Raw genomic sequence first — 25,344 nt, forward strand, 5'->3', positions numbered from 1 at the left:
AAATGAAGGTACATACACCAACCCATGATAAAACCTTTTATATATGAAGAGTTAATACACTGAAATAGTTATAATCCAACTTTCGTCAATAGTTCGACAAGATTTAGTCAGGCTGGTAATCAGAAAATGGTTTTTACTCCGTTTTTTTAGCAGAATCTGTTTAAACTCTGCCTAATAAACAGACAGCTTTTTATTAGGTTTTGTGGATTGTAATTACTCTCAACTTACCTAAGTTGAGCAACATATTGCTAAAGGAGTCTGAAAAGCAATGACACACAAACACATACAAATTATGAACTAAAAAACGTTTACTACGCTGTACACAAACATGACAGATGAGTGCAGCATTATAACTGTAACCGTGGTAACCATGGTTTTTTAACCGTAACCATGGTAACACTGTAATAATAGCATTTATAACCGTAACCATGGTAACACTGTAATTATAGCATTTATAACCGTAACCATGGTAACACTGTAATTATAGCATTTATAACTGTAACCATGGTAACACTGTAATAATGATAATAATCCTGAATGTTAATTAAGGATGAACATGCGCAAACATTCTTACCAAAACATTCTTACCAGAAAGTATTAGTATTTTTTATCGTTTGCGATTGTTTTTTGATATTTGAGGTGATCTGAAAGCCAGAATGTTTCAAGAATAAAATTGACAAAATTTGATTAGAGTTGAGATGCTCCAAAGAAAAATATGCTCTTATTGAACTCATTAGTTCTTATCATTGTTATAGTTGATACTGGCTATTGTATCCAACTTTCAGCATTGCATATCTTTACTCTGTCGATATCTTTGCAACTATTATAGATGACATAATCACGCGTTCACTTGATCTGAGTGTTTTAAATGCAACCAAGTTTTATAGATTCTAATCTTAAAACATTCTGACTGTCAGATGACCTCAACCATAAAAACAATCACAACCGATAGAAAAGTACTAATACTTCCTGATAAAGTTTACTAAATATTTGTGCAAGTTTATCCTTAATAATAATAATAACAATAATGATGAGAGATGGATATACTGAGGAGAAAGTCTTCCTTTTTAAAAGCGTCTAGAAAATGCTACTGCAATATGTTCACTTGCCGGTCCTATGAGATATTGTGGTGGATGGCGTCTCCTTACATGTAGCCAAGCCAAGCCGATGTACAGCCGAGTCAAGCATAGCCAAGCCAGAGCCGTACCGACTGAAGACCGAGCCGAGCTGGACCGAACCGAGCCGGGCTGAGCCGAGCCGGGCCGAGCCGTGCCGGGTCTGACCAAGCAGGACAGGGGCGGAGTTTTGCAGCTATATAAGCCCGAACATGTGTCTAGTAGAGCAAAGCTGTTCTGGGCCTGTTCATTGCTTGTCACTTGATTAATTTCTTGTACACCTTGATGAACTAAGCAGAAATATATGTATTGTACTCATGCACGAGTCTTGTACTAGTGGAGGAAAGTGAAGGTCACACAAAACCTTTACAATATAGTCATGAGATATAGTCAGGAAACTGCTGGTTCCCTTTACTGCTCTACAAGAATAAATACAATGAGTGTAGGTAAAAATATGAATATGTATTTGCACAATATACATGTACTTATGTACGTGTTATTAATGTGTGTGATTACAATGAACAACCTGCGGAGAGATTGCCACTATCTCTGCCTCCTTCCTCTATCGAAGACCGGTGCGCCATTTGCCGGTATTTGCCATTTCTTATTTTTCAATGGCAGAGGAGATAATGAAGAATAGAAGAGTATAGCTCGTATTGAAAAAGCTTGTTTCCTGTTACAACGGTTTCTTAGTTGATTCACCGATTGCCGCGAAATATAAGATATTCGCCTGAGTAGTGAACCTACGTGTAAGTTACCGTTGGAGTATCTGAAAACTATACAACAGGTCGAATAGGAACCTGGTATAATCTTTCAACAGAATGAGTGATGATGAAGAAAGTCTGGCAGGCAAAGGAGAAAGCAATAAGTAGGAATGGTGAGCGAATAATGTTGTAGATACTAGAAGTTTGTCTATCTCTGTACAATATCTCTAGTGTCGTGGTTAGCTTGTGTAGATAAAATATTGTAAGTTCTCATGCTCCAGCCGCGCGGCTTGTGCTCAAAAATAGATGACTCACAAAAGAAAAAATAATCTTCCAACAAGCCGCATATGCACACAGACCGCCGCTAATAACAGAGGTTTTGTCGTCCTTGACCCCTTAGAGAGCGAGAGTGTTGAGACGGGTTTTGCTATACCCCCGTCCTCTTGAATAAGAAAACAGGCTACATCAGTACATATGAAAAGAATTTTCTTTTACTTCGAAGTTCAAATTAAAATTCCTAAACCCTTGCATCAAGAACTTACTTGCCATGTCTCAGATAGATTTTTATTGCGCTGTTAGAGGGCTTCACGCTTATGGAAAATTGCCGGTCAAGAATGAAAAGGTGGTAATAACCCATGACTGTGGTGAGTTAAACATGAGCGATAATTTTTTCTTTAGTCTTAAAGTATTCCATAAACATGACTTTTAAAATAAACGAGTAGATCACCAAAACCCCGTACATAAAAGTGTATCATGACTGCGATTCTATGGTTATAGCGCCGAACTGATCAGAGACCACATTTATCGAGAAGCCGCCCTGAGCCTTACGCAAGTTTTAAAAACTTGGCTTTAGCCGCGGCCTATGACCTTGAACCAGAAACCGCACCCAACGACAAGCCACGCGGCTTGAGCATAAAGACTTACGGTAGCTAAATTTTATAAAAATAGAGGAAAAAAGTTAGATAAATTTTGAAACTTTAATGCTTTGATTAAAAACCAATTTTTAATGTGTTAGTATTTATAGTATCCCATATGTCGTTGCATCTAGTAAAATACTGAGAGTTGGCTTGTGTGAGCAAATAAATAGTAACTTTAAAATCTTGAGATTGGATTTTACTGAATGTGTTCAATTATTTTAGCCCTTGTCTGTGTTCAAGTGATTGCCAGTTGTTACTCATCATTTTAAAGGAAATATAATTAAGTCTACTAAAGCCATATATGTTCATATAAAAGCCTTCTGATTAATTTTCTCTAATAATCTAATTAACTAAGTATTCTAGATCAGGGTAACATACTCTGACCCGTAACCATTATAGGCAAGCAAATACCAAATAAGCAGTTCACTTATCTAGAGAGGAAGCGTCCTTAAATGTCAAAAAGGGGCATTCAATTTCTGAACAGCACTGTTTATAAAACTAGTAAAGTCTAAAAACATAGCTTGATATGGTATGCTTAATATAACAATCAAACAGCTGATAGTGTTATTGTTTAAGGAAATGTTTGACTTATGTGGGACCTACATTTATTATCATATCTCCTAAAGAAAGTGTGCAGCAAATTTGTAGACAACCAGTTTTATCCTAAAATTCTCTTCTATATTAGTTGAGCACATTTGTAAATGTTCAGAGACATTCTCAAACAGTTTGAATGAGTAGTTTGTTGTGAGGTAAAAGAGAATGCAGCCTCCTGTTGAGGATATAATTTATAGTTATCCATTTTGAGTTTGCTTTCAGGGGTTCTTAGGCCAAAGGTCAGACGGATTAGAGTCCACACTATCAGTGGCAAGATAAGACCTCGTTGTATAAATCATAGTGAATAATCACAGCACGCTTTTGATGACATAAGCACAGCCCTCGGTCAAGGTGGGACATTTTATAAAACACAACTGGAAATGGAAAAGACTATCTATTGTGCAAGATTTTTCTTTACTACATCTTTACTGTGGGAGGCTAGATTTCTGTTAACAAGTTTGCCTTTGCTCAGTTTGTTCCATTGTGTGCATGTCGCATACCTCACAATGACATCCATTTGAAAACACCTAGATGGAAAGATTATTGATTGTGGTTCATAAATTTTATTCCTTTAAGGTTTACTTTATTCTTTGTAGGTTCACTGTGTATTACTGGCCATACAACAAACATCAGCTTGAGAATAACTATCACAAAATAGCCTATCTATGGTTCAGTGCAGTACTTGCGACAAGTGATACCACAGGAGATGTATAACTTTCGAGCCAACAGATATCATCACCTTTTCACTAACAAATTAACTGATGATTATGCCTGTAGCCCTATATTGACAAGGACAGGTGCTTGTAGTAGTTGTTTTCATTTCATTTGTCAGATTTCTTGTCATTAATTCTCATCTATACTTTCATGTTTGTCTTATTGTTGAAACATATTACATATACTCTGTCTTATACACCCACTGGTAATTAGTTTCCATTGTGTTCTAGGTCTAATGTAAATGGGGATGACATACTCTGTGTTGTGCAAGCACACCTATTGTAAACAGGTATCAGATACCCTGTGTTGTAGAAATACTGTTAACTGCTACAAGTATTACTTTGCGTTACACATACAGTGTTACTTTGCGTTGTATTCGGACAATGAACATATATCACATACTCTGTTTTGTTGTACACCTACTGTTATAAATGAGTATCACATAGTCTTTTTGGCGTTACAAAATGTTGCTTTTGTGTTTTGAAACAAAATTGTGAACAGTTTTCACATACTTCGTATTGTTTTACACCTACTACTGTTTAGTAATAAATTACCAACTTCTGCAGTAAGTACAACATACATAGTAGTTTTGTGTTACAAAATAAAGAGAGCTCCTTCACTTTCAGAAACCTGTGAAACTTATTGTTTAGCCCAGTACATGGAGCCGGGCACACATTTTTGGTTTAATTTTCAAACAACTTTTTCTAAAATTAGAAGTCGTAACGAGAATAGTGTCTGCTATAAGGAAAACAACAATCAATTAACACCATAAGACAATATTAGTAACAGTGAATTTCAATACAGCTCCCATTTTTGCGGTGATAGCGTTTACAGGTATCTATAACCACTAGGATGACCAGCGAGTCAACTAAGAAACCCTTGTAACAAGAAAAAAGTTTTTTTCAATGCGAACTATACTATTCTATTCCTCATTATCTCCCCTGCCATTGGCAAAAAGGAAATGGCAAATATCGGCAAATGGCGCACCGGTCTTCAAAACTCCTCTCATCTGGGCTCTCTATATAGGTCAGCTTATGCGTTAGGCTCCGCCCAGTCTGTCGTCTCGGCTCATCGGTTCTTTGTTTAGCCAGCTCAGTTCGCCAAGTTTGCTCACCTACAACAGAGCCTCTTGCTGTGACAAGACTCGGTCCAGCCATGAAATAGGTCATAGGAGCAGCTGACGCTGGACTCGGCACTCTACCGCCTAGCCTGTCTTGACAAACTGTTGTTTTTGCGGAGTTGTCTCCCGTTGAGCAGAGTGAGCAAAACAACAGCTTGTCACAATACGCACTGCACCTGATGCATCAGCTGCACTGAAAGAGAGTTGTTCTCTTCCGTCTATGCGGTTTGGCTGTGATGTTATGTTGGTCGCTCCATTGGTAATAATAACGGATCTAGCCCAAAAACTTATGTAGAAAAAAATGAGATAAAAAAATTTAACCGGAGACCAGTCTCTGCTGTAAACTTTAGTAGAACTTAAGAACTTAGGCAACAACAGCAACTAAACATGTTGTTATTTGTACCAGTCAGTTTTATTTGTTTTCCTTGATTTTATTTATAAGTAATTTTATTCTAAGGTTCTGCTAAAGTTTACAGCAGAAACTGGTTTCTGGTTACACATTTTTATCTTATTTTTTCTACATAAATTTTTGGGCTAAATCCGTTATTATTACTAATGAAGCGACCGACATAACATCACAGCCAAGCCGCACAGATGGAAGAAAACAACTCTCTTTCAGTGCAGCTGATGCATCAGGTGTAGTGCGTATTGTGACAAGCTGTTGTTTTGCTCACTCTGCTCGACGGGAGACAACTCCGCAAAAACAACAGTTTGTCAAGCCAGTCTATTTACCGCCGCACTATGATCATCCTGTAAAGAGGTATGGTGATTGAGTTGTGTAGTTGAAATGTTCTTGAATTTGAATTGAATGCCTCGGGTTTGATTATCATGCAAAGCAATAGTTTTTTCTTACGGTCATAGGATGGACAGACGAATGAACATGACTCTTATTATAGTAAAAATTGTAACTGGTTGAAGTAAACTTCGACTTTGATGTTTAATAAGTTCAATCTATGATAAAATATTTTTTTTGTTCTATTAGGTAATGTAAGGTGGGCGCTGTCTCAACCTGTCAAAAGGTTTTCTGTTTGCGAAATAAGCTTCAGACTTGAGAACACAAAAAACATAACCTATCTAACACGCGCTTGCTTATTAGTTGATAATGTCAGTTTGTTTTTCCAAGAAAGCTTTGGCTGCGCAGACCCACCACCAATCTTTGTAAATGGCTTCTACACCGGAGATAATCAAAGTGTTGAAATAACTTGTAACGTCGGTTATAAGCTGTACTCAGGATCAGTCAGGATAACATGCGTTGACAATGTCTGGGTAGGAACGCCCCCTGTATGCACCAAAAGTAAGTTACATAAAATTTTGTCTATGTCTCCAGGACCTGCTTACAAAACATATCAAGCAAATGCCACATCCTGGTTAGAACTCCGAACTGAAAATATGTAGTACTATTGCCTCTCTATTAAGTTCAATTTACTTGCAGCGGTATAGAACTGTCATAGACGGCATTTTGCCTTGAAGATCTACAGATGTATGTATGCTTATTTAAAAGCAACTCTTAGTGTCCTTGTAAAAACTGAACGCTAATATGAAATGTTTTTCTAAACTTCATAAAAATGTAAAAAGATGATATTTATGTAGGAGAGGCGGAACAGAGTGAGAATATATCTCCAAGCTTGTTATTGACTTGATCAATTAGCTCTTTAGGAAACTAACTGAATGGATGGCATTATATGATCAAGATATCTTTTGATTTAGTTTCTGTTCAATAATAGTATTAAATCAACAGCCTATACTAGACACTTGAGATATGCCTCTTTTACAGAGAAACCAACAATTCGATTCGTCATGGAAAACTTGTTTGAATAGTGCTAACACATGAGACTTGTTAGACTACTGATGTCATGAGAAACTTGTTAGACTACTGATTACATGTGAAACATGTTAGACTACTGATGTCATGTAAAACTTGTTAAAATAGTGTTGTCATGTGAAACTTGTTAGACTAGTGTTGTCATGTGAAACTTGTTAAAAATGTGATTTCATGTGAAACTTGTTAGATTAATGATGGAATATGAAACTTGTTAGACTAATGATGTCTTATAAATCCTGCTAGACCAGTGGTGCATGGAAAAAATCACTTTGAAACATATCCAAAAATTAACAAACTATGTCTGAATTTAGGTTATACTTAAAAACAGAATGATTATTACACTTTATCAAACTCGTACGCTTTGTGAACAAACGAAGACTGTAGAAGACTATTACTTTATTTTAGTCATTGCACTTCTTTTCAGTTGTTAAATACTGATAAAAATGATAACAAGTAACTTTAAAGTTAAACTTTATATTATAAGAGAGTGTTAACAAAAAGCTGATATGTGGTACTGCACCTAATATGTTCTTCTAGATTGGAAATTTGAATATACATGTAGTCTCTTATTTAATCTCGGCTTATCGCTCTTATTCTCTGATTACAACACCGGATTATGAGGAATTATTTAGGTGGGTCCTGTGTGTTACACCTTAGATCCTCCCTTATGCTTTCTCTATCTTTTCTGCTTTAGTACCATTAACCAGAAAAGGACCAGAAAGTTAAATTTAATAAACTAATAACAATATTTACAGTTCATTTTGGCTGTACGAACATGCCATCACCAGTAACCAATGGTAGGTGGACAGGAAACAATGAGACTGCGACAGCCGTGTGTAATAGAGGTTATTGGTTGTCTAGCGGAGACCAAGTTCTAAACTGCCCTGATGGCATCTGGGTAGGAGCCCTTCCTATCTGCTCTAAAAGTAAGATTAACACTTAGGCTCTGTACTTCATATTGCATGTATCCTACATAAGTTCCTATTAAACAGTTGGCCACATGAGAGATGCCTGCACATATAACGATAAGAATGGACACATTTTTCTACACCTACTATGAGTGTAATATATAATAAAACACCAACCAAACATTTTATGCAATATATAAAAAAGTATAACTCTCATAAAACTTACAAATAATTTTCTGAAAGAATGTTGCATCTTGTTACATTTCTATTGTATTTTGTATTTGGCTTTAATGATTGCAGTTAGTTTTGGCTGTGCCAGTATGCCATCTCCAGTAATCAATGGCAGGTGGACAGGAAACAATGAAACTGCTACAGTTATATGTAGCAATGGGTATGAGTTGACAAGTGGAGAACAGGTTCTAAACTGCTCTAACGGTTATTGGGTTGGAACGCTCCCCCTCTGCTCTAAAGGTAAGATAATACTCAGACCTACTACTATATTTTTTAGCATACTTCTATTATTAAAACCCAAGTTGACTTGTGTTGAAAGTTGAAATATATTTATAGGAACTTATACTGGTATATTGCACAAAATTAGATCATCACTTGTTTAGTTTTACAAATATAACTTGTAACATCTCAGCTTTTTCAGTTTGTTTGCACAAATTCTTGTAAAGTTACATAACAAATGTATATCACTAATCTTATTTACAGTTGGTTTTGGCTGTGCGAACACGCCACCTCCAGTAACCAATGGCAGGTGGACAGGAAACAATGTGACGGCTATAGTCATATGTAACAGTGGTTATGAGTTGCTAAGCGGAGATCAGACCCTAAATTGTCCTGATGGTACTTGGATAGGAGTCCATCCCAATTGCACTAAAAGTAAAAAAAACTGATGAGTTTTCTAGAAAATCTTTGACTATAAAAATACTCAGTACAGGTAGAACTAAAATATATCCTAAAATAGCCTTTCGTAAAACTCACAAACGTCTAAAAATGAACCCAAATAAATTCATGTTTCTAGTTTTCACAAATTTTTAGTAATTGGGCATCAGAAGATCTTTCTTTATAGTATATAAAAAGATGGCTCGCTTTCTTTTTTCCCTCTCTTCTCTTTTCCCTCTCTCTTGCTTTCATTCTTTTTCTGTTCTCAATCATCTTTCTTCCTTTTTCTCTTTCTCCCTCGTTCTCACCCTCTCTTTCTCCCGCTCCCTCTCTCTATCCCGCTCCCTTCCTCACTCTTCTCCTTTTCTCCACCCTTTCTTTCTTTTTCTACTCTATCTTCTTTCTCTATCTCTCTCTTCTCTTTCTATCTCTTTTTCCCTCCCTCTCTATTTATCTTTCCCTCCTTTGCCTCTCCATTTTTTCTCTATCTTTTTCTTTTCCCTTTTTTTCTCACTTACCATCACTTTTCTTTTCTTCCTACCTTAGTTCATGATGATGTGCAATGACTCAATAGTCTTCTTCACGTAACTCCACATATTGCGAATATAATGATTTTAGTTGGTTTAGTACCAAGTATTCCAGCCCATGTTAGTTACATTTTTAAGCCAATTCTGTCAACTGAACACCTAGTAATGTCAATTAAGATTTCATCTATGTAGTAATAGTTATATTATATTTACTAATTCTTTCATAGCAAACCATTTATTACTTATGGCGTCATATTGCTTTTAGCCCAGTTGTAAAGACATCACACGATTTCTTTGTATAACAATTTAACGCGTCTCACTCATGAACTTTTTGACTGGTAATATATTTAAATACGTAATAGACTGTTAGTGTATGATTTAAATTTTTGATTAGTTTTAAATGACACAAATTTGTCAAAGACAACTGATAACTAAGACTTAATTTTGAACAGCATTTTTTGAGTAGGAAAAAAGACCGACTTACATTAGCATGTATTCAATTTATAAATCTGCAAGCAGCACGAAACAACTACATTAACAAAGCAAACTCACCAGAAACTACACATATCTGATATCACACAAATACATCCTTATGACTCTTAATGGTAAACTGTAATGAAGAAAATTAAAACATTGAAGCCTGAGCCTGAAATAAATTAAAGTGTTGTTTTCTCTCTGACCTACACCCAAGAAACTTGGTGTAGTTTCATTTTACTTTCGCCTACTTTCAATTTAGCTACGATTATGAGTTTTGAGGAGTTTGGTGCTTGATGACTTTTTAATATTGTTTCAAAGTTTTTAGCTTATTAAGTTACAAGTTAATAGGATATTGCCATAGTACTGAATGAAATCAAACAGCCTTAGAAATATAAACAACTGCTTACGAGTAGTTAGTTTCTAATAGTAAACTACCTTAGATCTTTTGGCAATGAAAGCTCAGAAAAAGACTGAGTTAGTGATCGAGGTAAATGCTTCTATTCCCAACCTTTACACCAAATCAGAGCCTTCTGATATAGCTACAGCAAAGCAAAAATAAAGTCAATAATAGGTAAAAATAATAAAATAAATTGAATATGAGTTTAACCAATTTGAAGACTACACCCAATGAGGATTTTAGTTCTCGGACTATGTAAACAACCTTATTAAAAAATGATGGGCTCTCACAAGAATAATGGAACAAAACTTACCTTTTTGCAATTATACTATTACACTTGTACATGTATGTGTACGTACTATGGACTACTGTAATAACACTAAGTACACTTGAAGAGAGGTCAGGACTCGGCTCATTATAAAAACTTGTTGAAAATTATGTCAGAAAATACACTCACTATATATCATTACTGTGACCGACTTGTGATCTACTTGTGATCTACTTGTGACCTACTTGTGTAAAAAGGCTAATGATGACTAAGTTTCTTCTAACACATCTAAAATATCATGTTTAGAAAAGTGAAATAAAAACTATTTGTTCGATTTTTGTTTTTGTCATAATATTTTTTTAAGATTAGTGCTTCAGAATGATATTCGGTTCAAAAGGATATGTGCTATCCTAAATATTTTTTTACAGTGAATGAAAAGTTAATAATACAGTCAAGGATCAAAGAACTTGCTTGTGTTTATAAATATGCTTCAAAGTTTTAAGAGTCACATGCCCACACCTTCTGATGACACCAGCTCACAGTTGTTATCAACCTACAAGTGCAATGTAAACAGTAACTTTAAGGAATATTACAGAAGATATTAATTTGGCTTTAAGGTTGCTCTTAACCTTTTTAAGAAGATATAAAGATTTCTCTCATGTTATCTCGCTCAATTTAGTTGCTACTAAGATGTGACCATAGAGTTATCTCCCCCTAGAGTGATAACTGTGCATTCAACAACACGAGCGTTTCCGGTGCCAACAAGGAGCGTTTAGGCCACGCCCCTTTTTTGTGCTAGTCAATCGTAGTGATCGACAGAACAATAACGTCAGCCATGAGAATGATCATGAATTTCCAGTTAAGATAGTAATTATTGCTCATATTAAAGAAATGATGATTATAGTTTATTACTCTAACATATGCTTATTATTTAAAGCAATTCAATACCTACATGCATTGAAAAGGCACTGAATAGATGGTGTTAAGTAAGTGAGTTAATGCAATCAGTTACTCCAATGATATCTAGCCCCCACACATGAGGGGCTGTATATCATTGGTTATTCATAGATAAGATAGATAGTCATACTGGGGTTGTATTACATTGGTGTGATGGGAAGCTAATCGACTGCCATCAACTGAAAGTATTGACATTGTATGGTGATAGAGTGATTCATTGTCACCTCAGTTCACAAACAGCCCTTGCATATAATCTTAGATTTCAATACATATCAATCAAATACATAGACTAGCTTGAAGCAAAGATGTCCACTAGTTAGTGGACATCTTTGCTTGATGTAAGCAAGCAAAAAGTTTGAAAGTTAGAGTGGTAAATGTTGTTATATGTTAGATAAAAATAAATTATACTTAATTATACTAAATTATAATTATTTAAAAATAAAATAGACTTTTTATTACTTTATTTATTAAATAAAGTAATAAAATTAGCTATGATTACAATAATTTTTATTGTAATCATAGCTAAACAGATTATAATTAGCACTACTTGCTAATTAATTTACATTTAAACACATTTGCAATTTCATTTTTCTTCCTAATTCATTTCAACAAAAAACTTCTTTCATGATATGAAATTTAAAAGTGGTAGTTGTTTGAATAAGCTTGAAAACATTTACAGTTGCTTTTATTTTCTCTTTTCTCTTCATTTATTTCAATTGCACAAAACACTTTTCATAATATGTTGTTTGAAAGTTAAAGTGGCAAATGTTGTTATATATTAAATAAAAATAAATTATACTTAATTCTACTAACTATAATTATATAAAAATAAAATATACTTTTTTATTACCTTATTGATTAAATAATTTTTCATTGTAATCATAGCTAAACAGATTATATTTAGCCATTACTTGCTAATTATTTTACATTTAAACACATTTACAGTTTTATTTCTTTTCCTAATTTATTTCAACAAAACACTTTTTTCATGATATGAAATTTAAAAGTTGTAGTTGTTTGAAAAAGCTTGCAAACCTTTAGAGTTGTTTTCTTTTTCCTCTTAATTCATTTAAACTGCTTAAAAATATTTTCTTATGATATGAAGTTTAAAAGTTAGAATAGTAAATGTTATATAAAAATAAATTTTCTGTCCAACTACTTTTTCATTACTCGGGCAACACCGGGTAGTACAGCTCATAGTTGATGGCAGTTGATTAGCTTCCCATCACACCAATGTAATACAACCCCAGTATGACTATGTATGTTATCTATGAGTAACTGCTTGCATTACCTTCACTTTCACTCACTATCTATTCAGTGCCTTGGCAAGTCATGTAGGTATCAGGGATTACGTGTATGTCACAATTTCCATTTTCATAATTCATTTCCATATTATTTCCATTTCCATAATCTATTTCCATATTATTTCCATTTCCATATTATTTCCATTTCCATAATTCATTTCCATATTATTTCCATTTCCATAATTCATATCCATATTATTTCCATTTCCATATTATTTCCATTTCCATAATTCATTTCCATATTAATTCCATTTCCCTACTTCATTTCCATAGTATTTCCATTTCCATATTACTTCCATTTCCATAATTCATTTCCATTTTCATAAAAGTTTCATAATTCATTTCCATATTAATTCCATTTCCATAATTCATTTCCATATTATTTCCATTTCCATAGCATTTCCATAATTCATTTCCATATTATTTCCATTTTCATACCATTTCCATACTTGTAAAATAAAATTTCCATATCCATTTCCCTAAAATTATGGAAATATTTATGTTTATGGAAATGAAAAAGTAAACATTTCCATAATATGTTTAGCAATCCCTGGTAGGTATTTAATTGCTTTAAATAATAAGCATATATTAGTGTTATAAACTATAATCATCATTTCTTTATTATGAGCATTAATTACTGTCTCAAATGGAATTCATGATCCTTGTTTAACCCTTCTCATGGCTGATGTTATTGATCTAGTCAATCACTACGACTGACTAGCACAAAAAAGAGGCGTGGCCTAAACGCTCTTTGTTGGCACCGGAAACGCTCGTGTAGTTATCACTCTAGGAGGAGATAACTCTATGGATGTGACCCTTTTTAAAGCCAATATAAAATACACGACAAATTTTTAAGCTCTGAATTTATCTATTTTTTTTTCTCAAGCCCTTATAAGTAATATTTTAATACCGTATTGGCAACAAGCTCAAAACTAAGAGTTTACATATGCTGTTTTATTAAGCTCTCATAATACCTCTAACTCAGGTCAGCCCTAAACACGCTGATACTGATACGGGTTCAAAAGTTCAAATGATTAAAGGTCTAAGCAGTCTGACACAATATCAAGCTAATATTTCAAAATGGCAGGTTGTCAGTAAAGATAGTTCATGCCATATTAATGAGCAGCAAAATAAATATACATAACAATCACAAAATAACAAAACAGGCATAAGTTATTATAATGATGATTGAATAAACACTACAGAATTATTTGATCAAAACAAAAGCATTTAATAATGAGTAGGCCATATTCATCATATTTATGTTATGGAAGAACAAATACTAACTGAGTAATATGGCAGATAGGTATGAGAGAGAGAGAGCATCATGGCTGATTGGACTTATCCCCACAAGAGAAGGGCAACTCCTCATCAAAAAACACTAACATTTTATTTTTTTTTCTTATCAGCGGTAACCTAATGGTACAAAGACTAAGACAAAACTAAGTGACCTGGAACATTGTGTCACTTTGAAAATGCTCTTTTAGTCGTGTTGCCTGACGCTTTTGCCAAAAACTAAAAGCTCTAAAGCCTTGTTGCGTCGGTTACTTACGCTTTCAACTTGCCGTGTGCAAAATACTGTGTGCTACTTTTTTGGAGGCTTCAAATTAGTTTTAGCGCAATGAGACTAATGCTATTTGAAAACTTTTCAAGTTTCTTAGTTTTGCATTGATATTTTAGTTAGTTTTGGCTGTGCCAGCATGCCATCTCCAGTAACCAACGGCAGATGGGCAGGAAACAACGTAACTGCTACAGTAATTTGTTATGAGGGCTATGTGTTGTCAAATGGAGAAGAGACTCTCCATTGTCCTGATGGAACATGGATAGGAGTCCACCCTGTCTGCTCTAAAGGTATGAAATAAACTCAAAATCCATAAATATATTATGCTTTATTTTGCATTTTGCTTTCAACAGCCATTATCAAAGTAGTTAAAATACTAAAAATCTGCATAAAGAATTCGAAATAATTGTAACACAAATAAAGTTATTAATTTTTATTGTGAAACTAATAAAAAACTTTTTTAAGTTGATGTTAACAAACATATAATGGATCTTACAGTTAAATACCCTATAAGATTTGCTACCAGTTTAGCAGTTTCAACTATTCCAAGGTCAATTTTGGTTATGGTTTAGCAGTAGCTCTCTTGTATTGAGAACCACTTCCTGTTAGCAGTTCACTTGTAATAAGCACCACTTCCTGTTAAGTGCTAACTGTTTCTGCAATATAATCAAACACTATTATGTTCAACGCTGTATGGAGTTCTTACACGTACCTTCAAGACCGACGGAGCGACTAATGGTTGTGTGCAAGAGACTTCGCCGCTACACGTTTGGTGTGCTAAACTTTTGTGACGCTACGTAACATAACGTAACATAACGTAAACTTTAAATTTAAATTAAATGACTTTAGCTTACTAAACAAAAACCTAAAACAAATTTTACTCTCACATTAATCTGAATTCTAATTTTGTCTTCCGTTTCATGTTTTTTATTATTTTCTTTCGGCATGGCACTTTTTGCTTCACTTTCACTTTAATTTTCAGCCAGACTTTTTTAAAACTTTTTCAAAATCATCTGACAAGGAAGTCTAAGCGACACTATTCTTGAAAGTAGCCTGTGGCATGTTTGGCTACCGAAATCCATATTCATATATCCATATCCATGTTCATATCTCAAATTTGTCTCATTTTTCAAGGCAAAATAATGCTCGGAATGCTCACTCACATATCTAATTTTTCGTATGTTGGGGAACTCATACATTGAGGTCTGACTATAATACTAAATATTCACTCACCACAGTCTCTCCTAAATGAAAGCAGAAAGCTCATATACATGTATATATATGATTTGGGTATATGATATGAGTGTCCAAACTTATACAGATATTGGGCTCCTATAGGTCCATGTAATAGAGGTCTGGCGTCTCAAAGCCCATCTAGCATCCTTATCCAAGTTTTTACAAGACAGTTGGCCACATGAGAGACGCCTGCATATACAACAAAAAAGTGGACACATTTTTCTACTATGAATGTAACATATAATAATTCTAACCAAACCTGCTATAAAATACAATTACTTTATAAAACTTACGAATCACTTCCTGCAAAATATATTGCATCTTGTTACATTTTCAGGGTTTCTCCTAAATTGGCTATAATATTTGCAGCTAGTTTTGGCTGTACCAACATGCCATCTCCAATAACTAATGGCAGATGGGCAGGAACCAATGTGACTGCTACAGTCATATGTGATGATGGGTATAGATTTTCTAGCGGAGACCAGATTCTAAACTGTCCTGATGGTATCTGGGTAGGAGTCCTTCCCATCTGCTCTAAAAGTAAGATTGTCGTTCAGACGTGTTATGTCACATTCCATGTTGACTACTGCAAAAGAAGTTTTCCATAATAATATGGAGATTGTATTTACAGTGAAATGCCTATCCAACTGATATCACATATTCTTTTTTTTAAGTTTTCTATTGATTTACAGCTAGTTTTGGCTGTGCCAGCTTGCCATCCCTAGTAACCAATGGCAGGTGGACAGGAAACAATGTAACTGCTACAGTCATATGTAATGATGGGTATAAATTGTCTAGTGGAGATGACACTCTGAACTGTGCTGCAAATGTTTGGGTGGGAGACTTTCCTGTTTGCTCTAAAGGTACTATGTTAGTGTAAATTCTTTGTCACTAGGCCATATGTTCCCTGTTTGTACAACTTCTTATTATGATTAATAATAATAATCCGCAATAATAATAAAGTATTAAATTAACCATAAATTTCCATTTTTAGCCTTCTGTGTTAAATTAGTTTGTATTCATGTTGAGCCATTGCTTTTTAAGTTGCTGATTAACTAACCTTTGGCCAATTATCGTACTTGTAGTTAGTTTTGGCTGTAGCAACATGCCATCTCCAGTTGCCAATGGTCGGTGGACAAAGGACAACATAACTGCTAACATCATCTGTGACAGTAGTTATGAGTTGACCAGTGGAAACCAAGTTCTAAATTGTCTTGATGGTATATGGGCAGGAGCCCTTCCTGTCTGCTCTAAAAGTAAGACAAAATGCAAACTTTTTATATTTCTATTGCTTGCGGTCGCTATTGATAAGTAAATTGGCCAAAGTGATGTGAAACCAGTTTTACAGATAATAAACTATTTTTTTGATATACAATTTTTTGTGTATCTGTACTACGAAAGTACGAGAGTACTATCTGTGCTCGTATTAAAAAGCTTTTCTTTAGCAAAGTCTAACGGCACCTAGTCAGCCTACTTGAATTTTTGAAAAGTTCACAAAGCGTGATACAGAAACAAACGTGAAAAGAGCTAATTAAGTATTTTATTATTTATATTGTAAACTATTGTAATGTTATAGATGCATGTATTACATCTTCTTATGTGATTTATTTGGTATAATTTGTGATCTTATTAGTATAGTTCCTTAACATAATTATGACAGAATTAGAACATGACTTAACTTTGGTATTTCTGATAAAACCTCTCTACATTTTTCTGCATTTGATTTGAAAATCAAAAAATAAGTTGACTACAAACAATTTAAAAGGTGCTTCGTGAATGGTTTGCACTAGAAAGTTTTGGCTGTGCGGAGTTGCCTCCCTCAATAATAAATGGAACATGGGAAGGCAATAATGAGACTGTGACTTATTCATGCAATTCTGGATACAAATCAGCTGGAGGAAATAAAACTATCAATTGCTTCAACGGTAGTTGGATTGAAAGTTCTCTCACATGTCAAAGAGGTAGGCTAGAGAAAGCATTACCAATTATATGCTTATGAACAATTTTTAAAAGTTTTATACTATAAATTTATCTGTAACCTTATATATGTGGTAAAGAAAAAGTGGAAAGGCTGTTGATACAACAATTATATCAGCCATTATCAGCTTTGGTTAGCTGGGAATACAGTTGTCTAACATACAAAAGTGATGCATACTGAATATTTTGCTGAGTTCTATTAAAGTTGAGATAACAAAGTGTATTGTAATCTGTTTAGAAAGTTTTGGATGCACTGATCCTCCTCCTACTATACTAAATGGGAATTGGCATGGAAACAATGTTACTGTAACATACCGATGTGACCTCAACCATGTTATTATCAGCGGAGATGAGATCTTGAACTGTCCTCACGGGTCATGGGAAGGAACTGCTCCTGTTTGCTACCAAGGTAGAGTGTTTTATCTTACTTCAGAAAACAAGTAGACTCTGACATCAGCACACAAAGTAAGCCACAGAAACATCAAAAGATGATGAGTTTTTTTTAAAGGTTGACTTGCAATAAAATTCACATTACAGTTATTTGGTATCAAAAGATTCACCATGTCTTACTCTGTTGTTTTGTAGGTTCAAAATATGTGGAAATGTGATTACAAGCTCTTAAATGCTCAAAAACGAAAAGCCGCCGTAGATTGGAATCTCTTTATTTCGATGACGTAGTCACGAACTTTGGTTATCGTCTTGTCACGTGATGTTCTCACGTGAATTGAAAGGCCAGTGAAAAGTCAAATATAAAACTTATCGTAGCACTAGTTTATGACAAACACTTTGGGTTTTACCGAAGACCCCGTATCAAATATAGATGTTTGCTACTTTACAGTTTTGTTTCGGTTTGGTCTAATCGACAAGTCGTAATCTAATCATGTGACCCAATAATTCGCAAATAACTTCTGCAGCACTTTTTGTTTATCACAAGTGACCAACAAGCTCATCATAATTATCAGACAATGATATGTACTCCTTCAAGATAAGGCCAAAAAATTAAACGAATTTTTACGGTAAGTTATAAGATATCACTGCTAAAAGTGACAGCATTACGATGACGATAAAACAGACGTGTAAAAACAATAGACATAGTTTTATTGAATGCGTGAAGTATATTTGTGAAAATATTTCGACAAATATAGTTGCATGAAAGTGTAAACAGAAACCATCTCTCACAACTACATCACATTTGAGCCGTTTTGGAAAGAGAATCCAAAATACGGCGGTCTCATGTGGCTGCGATTTTCTGTTCGTTTTTGAGCTTTTAAGAGCTTGTAATCGCCTTTCCACATATTTTGTACCTACAACCCAACAGAGTAAAACATGGTGAATCTTTTCATGTCAAATAACTGTAATGTGAATTGTGTTGCAAGTCAACCTTTAAGAGTTTTACTCTAAAAAGTTTTGAATAGAATTTAAAACAGGAGAGCATAACTCACATTTTTAGGTTTTTTGTTTTGTACAGGAATCATAGGATGTGCTAACCCACCGCCACAAGTCAGAAAAGGATTATGGGAAGGAAATAATATGTTTGTCACTATTCGTTGCATAGAAGGGTATGAACTAAAGAGTGGAGATGAAACTCTGATTTGTGGAAATAATCAATGGATTGGAAAGATTCCTGTGTGTGCAGCCAGTGAGTGTCTCAGCATTATCTACACTTTTTATTGTTTTTTACCAGTTTATAATATAAATGTCTCTTATCAATGAACCGTTAAACAAAAGTAACCTTAGATTACCAACACAATCGCTTTTTCTAGATCTAATTCAGTGGTGTATTAATTTAATGCTTGTTTAAATACAGTTCAACTTGTCGTCTTTTTGTAAGCTGCAAATTATTTTTTTATAATATAATAATTGTATATCAATAGAAAAATGTACCACATTTCCACCAAACCCTGATCATGGACGCTGGACCGGTGGTCTGGAACTAGTGGTACTTGTCTGTGATACTGGCTATAGACACATGAGTGGTGACAAAAGCATGGGATGTAAAACAGGTGAATGGAAGGGTGTTCAACCAAAGTGTGGAAAAGGTAAAACTGTGAGTTTCTATTATGTTTTTAGCTCCTTAACAAAAGCATAATGTAGTATATTCGGGTTATTATGTTCTGTAAAAACATCAATGAAAGGTCATGACAAAAGGTTCAGCAAAATATTGATATATTAAAGAAATAACCAGCATCAGGCAACGTGTAGATTATTAAACTGGAAAGAAGACTAACTTTGTAAGCTTTAAAGATTGCATATATGTATATACATACATATATATATATATATATATATATATATATATATATATATATATATATATATATATATATATATATATATATATATATATATATATATATATATATATATATATATATATATATATATATATATATATATATATACATATATATATACATATAAATATATACATATATATATATACATATATATATATACATAGATATATATATATATAAATTGTTTCCTCACCCCGGTTAACCCGTATGGGTGGTACTTTCTGCTCCAACTCGGGTCTCCTACCAGAGACCTAGGAGTTTGAGCACTCGCCTCAAGATCTTAGCTGTTCCCAATAGCGCATTTTTCTGCAACTCACCTGAGTTGCTGTTGGTATCTGGGCAAGCCACATTTTATGCGCCGGTGTTATTGCGCCAAGTGCCCAATGACTACTGGAATTACAGTTGTTCTTACATCCCAGCATTTTTCATTCTCAAATCTCAATTTTTTTGTCATATATATATATATATATATATATATATATATATATATATATATATATATATATATATATATATATATATATATATATATATATATATATATATATATATATATATATATCTGACAGTATATATACTATATATATATACATATATATATATATATATATATACATACATATATATATATAGTATATATACTGTCAGATATATATATATAGTATATATATATATATATGTATATATGTATATATATATATACATATATACATATATATATATATATACTATATATATATCTGACAGTATATATACTATATATATATATATGTATGTATATATATATATATATATATATAGTATATATACTGTCAGATATATATATACTATATATATATATATATATATATATATATATATATATATATATATATATATATATATATATATATATATATATATATATATAGTATATATATATATCTGACAGTATATATACTATATATATATACATATATATATATATATATATATATATACATACATATATATATAGTATATATACTGTCAGATATATATATATAGTATATATATATATATATATGTATATATGTATATATATATATACATATATACATATATATATATATACTATATATATATCTGACAGTATATATACTATATATGTATATATATATATATATATACATATATATATATATATATATATATATATATATATATATATATATATATATATATATATATATATATATATATATATATATATATATATATATATACAAAGCTCAAAGTCTGTCGTTGTTCTGTCTGTAAAGCTGTAGTTATTGAAATCTAGGAATGAAAGATCCACTTCCTGCTAAATTTGATCTCAGAACCTCCTGTTCACCAAGTGATATCATAATCACTTAAGCTACACAAGATGCAATTGATTCATTAGGCGATACGAGTCTTAACCTTGGTTAAAATACGCATAACACTCTGTGTTACGCAACGCCACTAAAGCTTGTTCTCACAGCTACTTTTAGTGAGTTTAGCAATAAGGATAGTAGCTTACTCCAATGAGTTATTATCAATGCGCCAAGCTAATGGCAAGTGGCAAGCAACTACATTTGCTGTCACTGTTTATAAGCTGTTTTTAATACCAGTGCAACACTGGTCATTCATCTAGTCTTATTTATAGCTTGCAATTGTTCTTATTAGGATACCTTTGCTTTCATTTCAATGTTGAATTTAAAACTTATGCGATTGGCAGAAATAGAAAATGAATGCTCTACGCCTCCTCCCCAAGTACTAAATGGCAGGTGGATTGGTGATAATATATATGTAAAATTAGCCTGCAATGATGGATACTTCTTTGCCAAAGGAGACAACACACTTGAGTGTTATAATCACTCCTGGATTGGCGAAATACCTTCATGCAACATAAGTGAGTGTTGCTTATGCATTTGCATACATAATCACTGATACATGGTTTAATAGCACTTTTCCTGCTAAGTGTGGATAATATAATTAAAATTAAGTAAATATAATTAGGTATATTATTGATTTAGGTATATTATTTAGGATGATATTATTGAATTAGGTATATTATTGATACCTATATTGATAAGGTTTTAAACAGAACAATTTAATTAATTCAAATAGAGATACATATTGATGCATTTAAAAAAAGTAAAAGGTAAAAACATTGATGAAATGGCATCATCATGTTTTGCGATGAAGCATTATTCTTAGCATTTCTGTAGGTCATTCATCAACTTGAGTCATCAAATTCAATCATTTCATAGAATTCTCCCAGTTAATTATCACATTTAAAGTACTGCCACATTACCCGAAAATCTTTGGAAGTTTTGGCGAAATCACGAAATATTTAAAAAACACGAAAATATTTGACCGAAACTCACAAAATGTTTAACTCCATGCATGCTAACCAAATTCATTAACGAAATGCTTTCAATTGGTTGAACAAATTATTAGTGAGCTTGTATTTAGCAGCTTTAGCATTTGACAGTCGTTACATGTAGATTGAAGAACAATCTACATGTAAAGAGGTCCAAGAAAAATACCAACGCAAATCAACATTGGAAATACTGTATTATGAGACTGATTAAAAATGGTGCCATCTTTAATGCAATCTAATCAATTGCATCGTATTTATTATGTTGAATTGCGTTGGTCTTTTTCTTTTGTTTTGCTATATGTGTGTCCGACTCTACCAATTGCAATGGCTGCTAAATTTGCTCTCGCTCATAGATCTTTAGCCAATTAAAAGCGTTTCGTTGACAATTTTGGCTTGGCATCCATGCACAGCTCTGACAACTCTGTGAGTTTCAACTAAATATTTTCATGTTTTTAGTATAATTTTGTGAGTTCGGCTGAAACATCTAAAAATTTCGGTGCGTTAAGCCGTAACTTTAGTCATCATCATGTTGACTCGTCACCTTAAGATATAACGTTGAGTCATCACATTGGATCATCACGTTGAAGCCGTGTAAGCTAATGTAATAAACTTGCGTTCTTCAAATATTGTTATTTACATGTAAGGTCGTTCGCTTTTTTAATTGTTTTTCTTTTGTCATTTGAGACTACTGAATTGTATGCGCCATCAGAAAATATATTAAAATATACTCAAACTACCTCGAAAGCTTGTGAATGTTCTATCGAAAATTCAGCCTGTCTCCTACAATTTCTTTGATTGATCCCCATTAAGCAATAATATAACAGCAGTTTTTAAGATGTAATTTATTTTTTACAGTAAATGATCTAGGGTAAAAATTAAATTAAAAACCCGACATTTATATGTGTTCTTAGCAAATATTCTAAAATCAGTGCGGCATAATCTAACTTTTTTAAAGCATAAATAAGTAGGCCTATACCAAAAAGTTTAAATTAAATTACAATGTTTTTGCTAAGTGACATCAGACTTTTCTTAATAAACATTGCTTTTGATAACAACAGAAGTTTTTGAACTAGAGCGAATTGCTAAGAAACAATTACATTCACATGTGTATATCAGAATATAAAAAATATGGAACTACATGTATTTAGTGAACCATAAAAAATGATCATAGCAAAAATTTAGCCTTTAAAGTATTACAACTATGGGTTGTTTACCTCTTCATTTAACTGTCAACATCTACTATGCAAGGAAAATACGATAAAGATTAAAGCCAATGTAGCTTAGTCAAGTGAAAAACCTGTGTTTTGCTATAAATTCATTGTTTGAAATGTTGATGTAAACAATGAAAAAAACATTATCAATTCACAACGAATAAGGAATTTTTTCGTAGGTTTTTCTCTTGCATGCCTGTAATGCGCACACAACACTATATATAAGCTCATATATAACACAGAGTTTTAGTAAAGAAACATACATACTCCTAAATTTATATCTTCAAGTTTACTTAATTGAATGAAAAATATGGCTCTGAACTTTCAGAGTATTAAATGTAGGAGCCTGTCACTAATTATAGATAAATCTGGATATGGCAAACTTAGAAAAAAAAGGAATGTGGTTGTGTTTAAGACCATAAAAAAATTGTCTTTCTAGGTGTTCCTGAAGCAGATAACTTTCTAGGTGTTCCTGAATCAGATGACCTTCTAGGTGTTCTTGAACCAGATGACCAAAGAGAACTTTGTTTCATTTGGAAGCGCTGCTGAAATTTAAACATCTGTAGTTATAGTCTAAACTAACCCCTCTGTTTGGTGATTTGAATTTTATTAGTGAAAACTATAAAAATTGTCATTTATTGCACAACAGAGTGGGTATGGCAATATTGTAGCGTTAAATTGTGTTTTTGATATGTTCATGTTGATATCTCAATTTAAAATGTTATTTACCACTTCTGTTCACTATCCACGTTTTACACTCACAGAAAGTAAAAAATTTTGAAAATCAAATTTCTAAAAACATTGTCATCTGACGAAATAAAGTATTTAATTTTTGCATTTGTATTACCTTATTATCATGAAAGATATAAATAAAAAACAAGGGGATGGGAAAGGACCAACAAAAGGATAAAAAAAAGAAAATAACAGGTAAAATAAGGGGTTGACAAGTTAAAAACTAAAGATCACTTTGTATCCGAGGAACAAATAAAAAAAGCAGCATTTCAAGACGTTAGACTAACTACAAGATGGGTACCTGACTGTGTTGCTCAGCCAGAAGTTTTTAACTAGAGTATTCTACTGAGAGCATGTAGGAGGTGTATAACTCTATGACCATACAACTCTTGGTATCACCGTAATTGACAAGCACCACCTCATCTTTCCTATTCTGGCTCTTGAGGAAAATATTTTAATTTACTGAGTACTTTTTGTTTGCTTACAGCCGAGTACAGTTGTGACGACCTTCCACCTCATGTTTATAATGGTATTTGGATTAGAAACACGACTGATGCTATAATACAGTGTAATTCAGGTTTTCTTGTGACCTCTGGTGACAAAGCCGTCACCTGTATAAAAGGAACATGGGCGGGACGTATCCCTATCTGCCAACAAGGTAAACATGGATAACCTCAATTAGTTTTATTCTCTTAAAATAACTCTAAATATATCTTAGTTAATATAACTTTTTCAACCCTTCTAGATGATACAGCTGAAGCTCTGGAGAAGGAAAGAACAAAATGTCCTTACTCTCTTTCATGGATTGGCTTGTCAGTTTCATGTCAGAGTGAGTAAACTGCTTTAAATCTCTGTATTTAAAATTATTATTCGTTGTCATTTTTGCTCACAAGTTTATAAAGACAGAAAATAAAAATCTTGTATAAATAATTTTAATCATTGGACTAACACATTTTGTGATACTGGAAATGTTTTTTTTAATTTTAGGCTCTCTGACAATTATTCTAGTAGCTACTGCGGGATTATCTGTGCTTCTCATCTCTTCTGCTGTTGCTATGGGCAGACGAAGAAGAAGGAGTAGACTACTTCAGAGAGAAACAGATCATGCTGTTGTTGCAAAGAAACAGTCAGAAGTTCCTCAAAATCTAGAAGTACCTTATAAAGAGGAAAGAATGAAAAGCCTAACAAGCATTGGCTCTAGAAAAAGAAGCACTCGATCTAAAAAATCTCGAAAGTCGAAACGATCACGAAAG

The 25,344-nt window shown here is 33.1% G+C and overlaps 1 protein-coding gene across 1 annotated transcript; it reads left to right on the forward strand.

Annotated features, from left to right (window-relative positions):
• Positions 1 to 7,761: 7,761 nt before the first annotated feature.
• Positions 7,762 to 23,908, forward strand: LOC137397578 (CUB and sushi domain-containing protein 3-like). The gene is made up of 11 exons (XM_068083869.1): positions 7,762 to 7,912; positions 8,195 to 8,365; positions 8,609 to 8,743; positions 14,393 to 14,563; positions 15,879 to 16,049; positions 16,202 to 16,372; positions 16,595 to 16,765; positions 17,725 to 17,895; positions 18,955 to 19,125; positions 21,501 to 21,674; positions 23,799 to 23,908. Exons 1-11 carry the CDS (start codon positions 7,762 to 7,764, stop codon positions 23,906 to 23,908), a joined length of 1,767 nt encoding a protein of 588 aa, XP_067939970.1.
• Positions 23,909 to 25,344: the final 1,436 nt, after the last annotated feature.

Source organism: Watersipora subatra, chromosome 5, assembly GCF_963576615.1.
Source record: "Watersipora subatra chromosome 5, tzWatSuba1.1, whole genome shotgun sequence".
Taxonomy (NCBI): Eukaryota; Metazoa; Bryozoa; class Gymnolaemata; order Cheilostomatida; family Watersiporidae; genus Watersipora; species Watersipora subatra.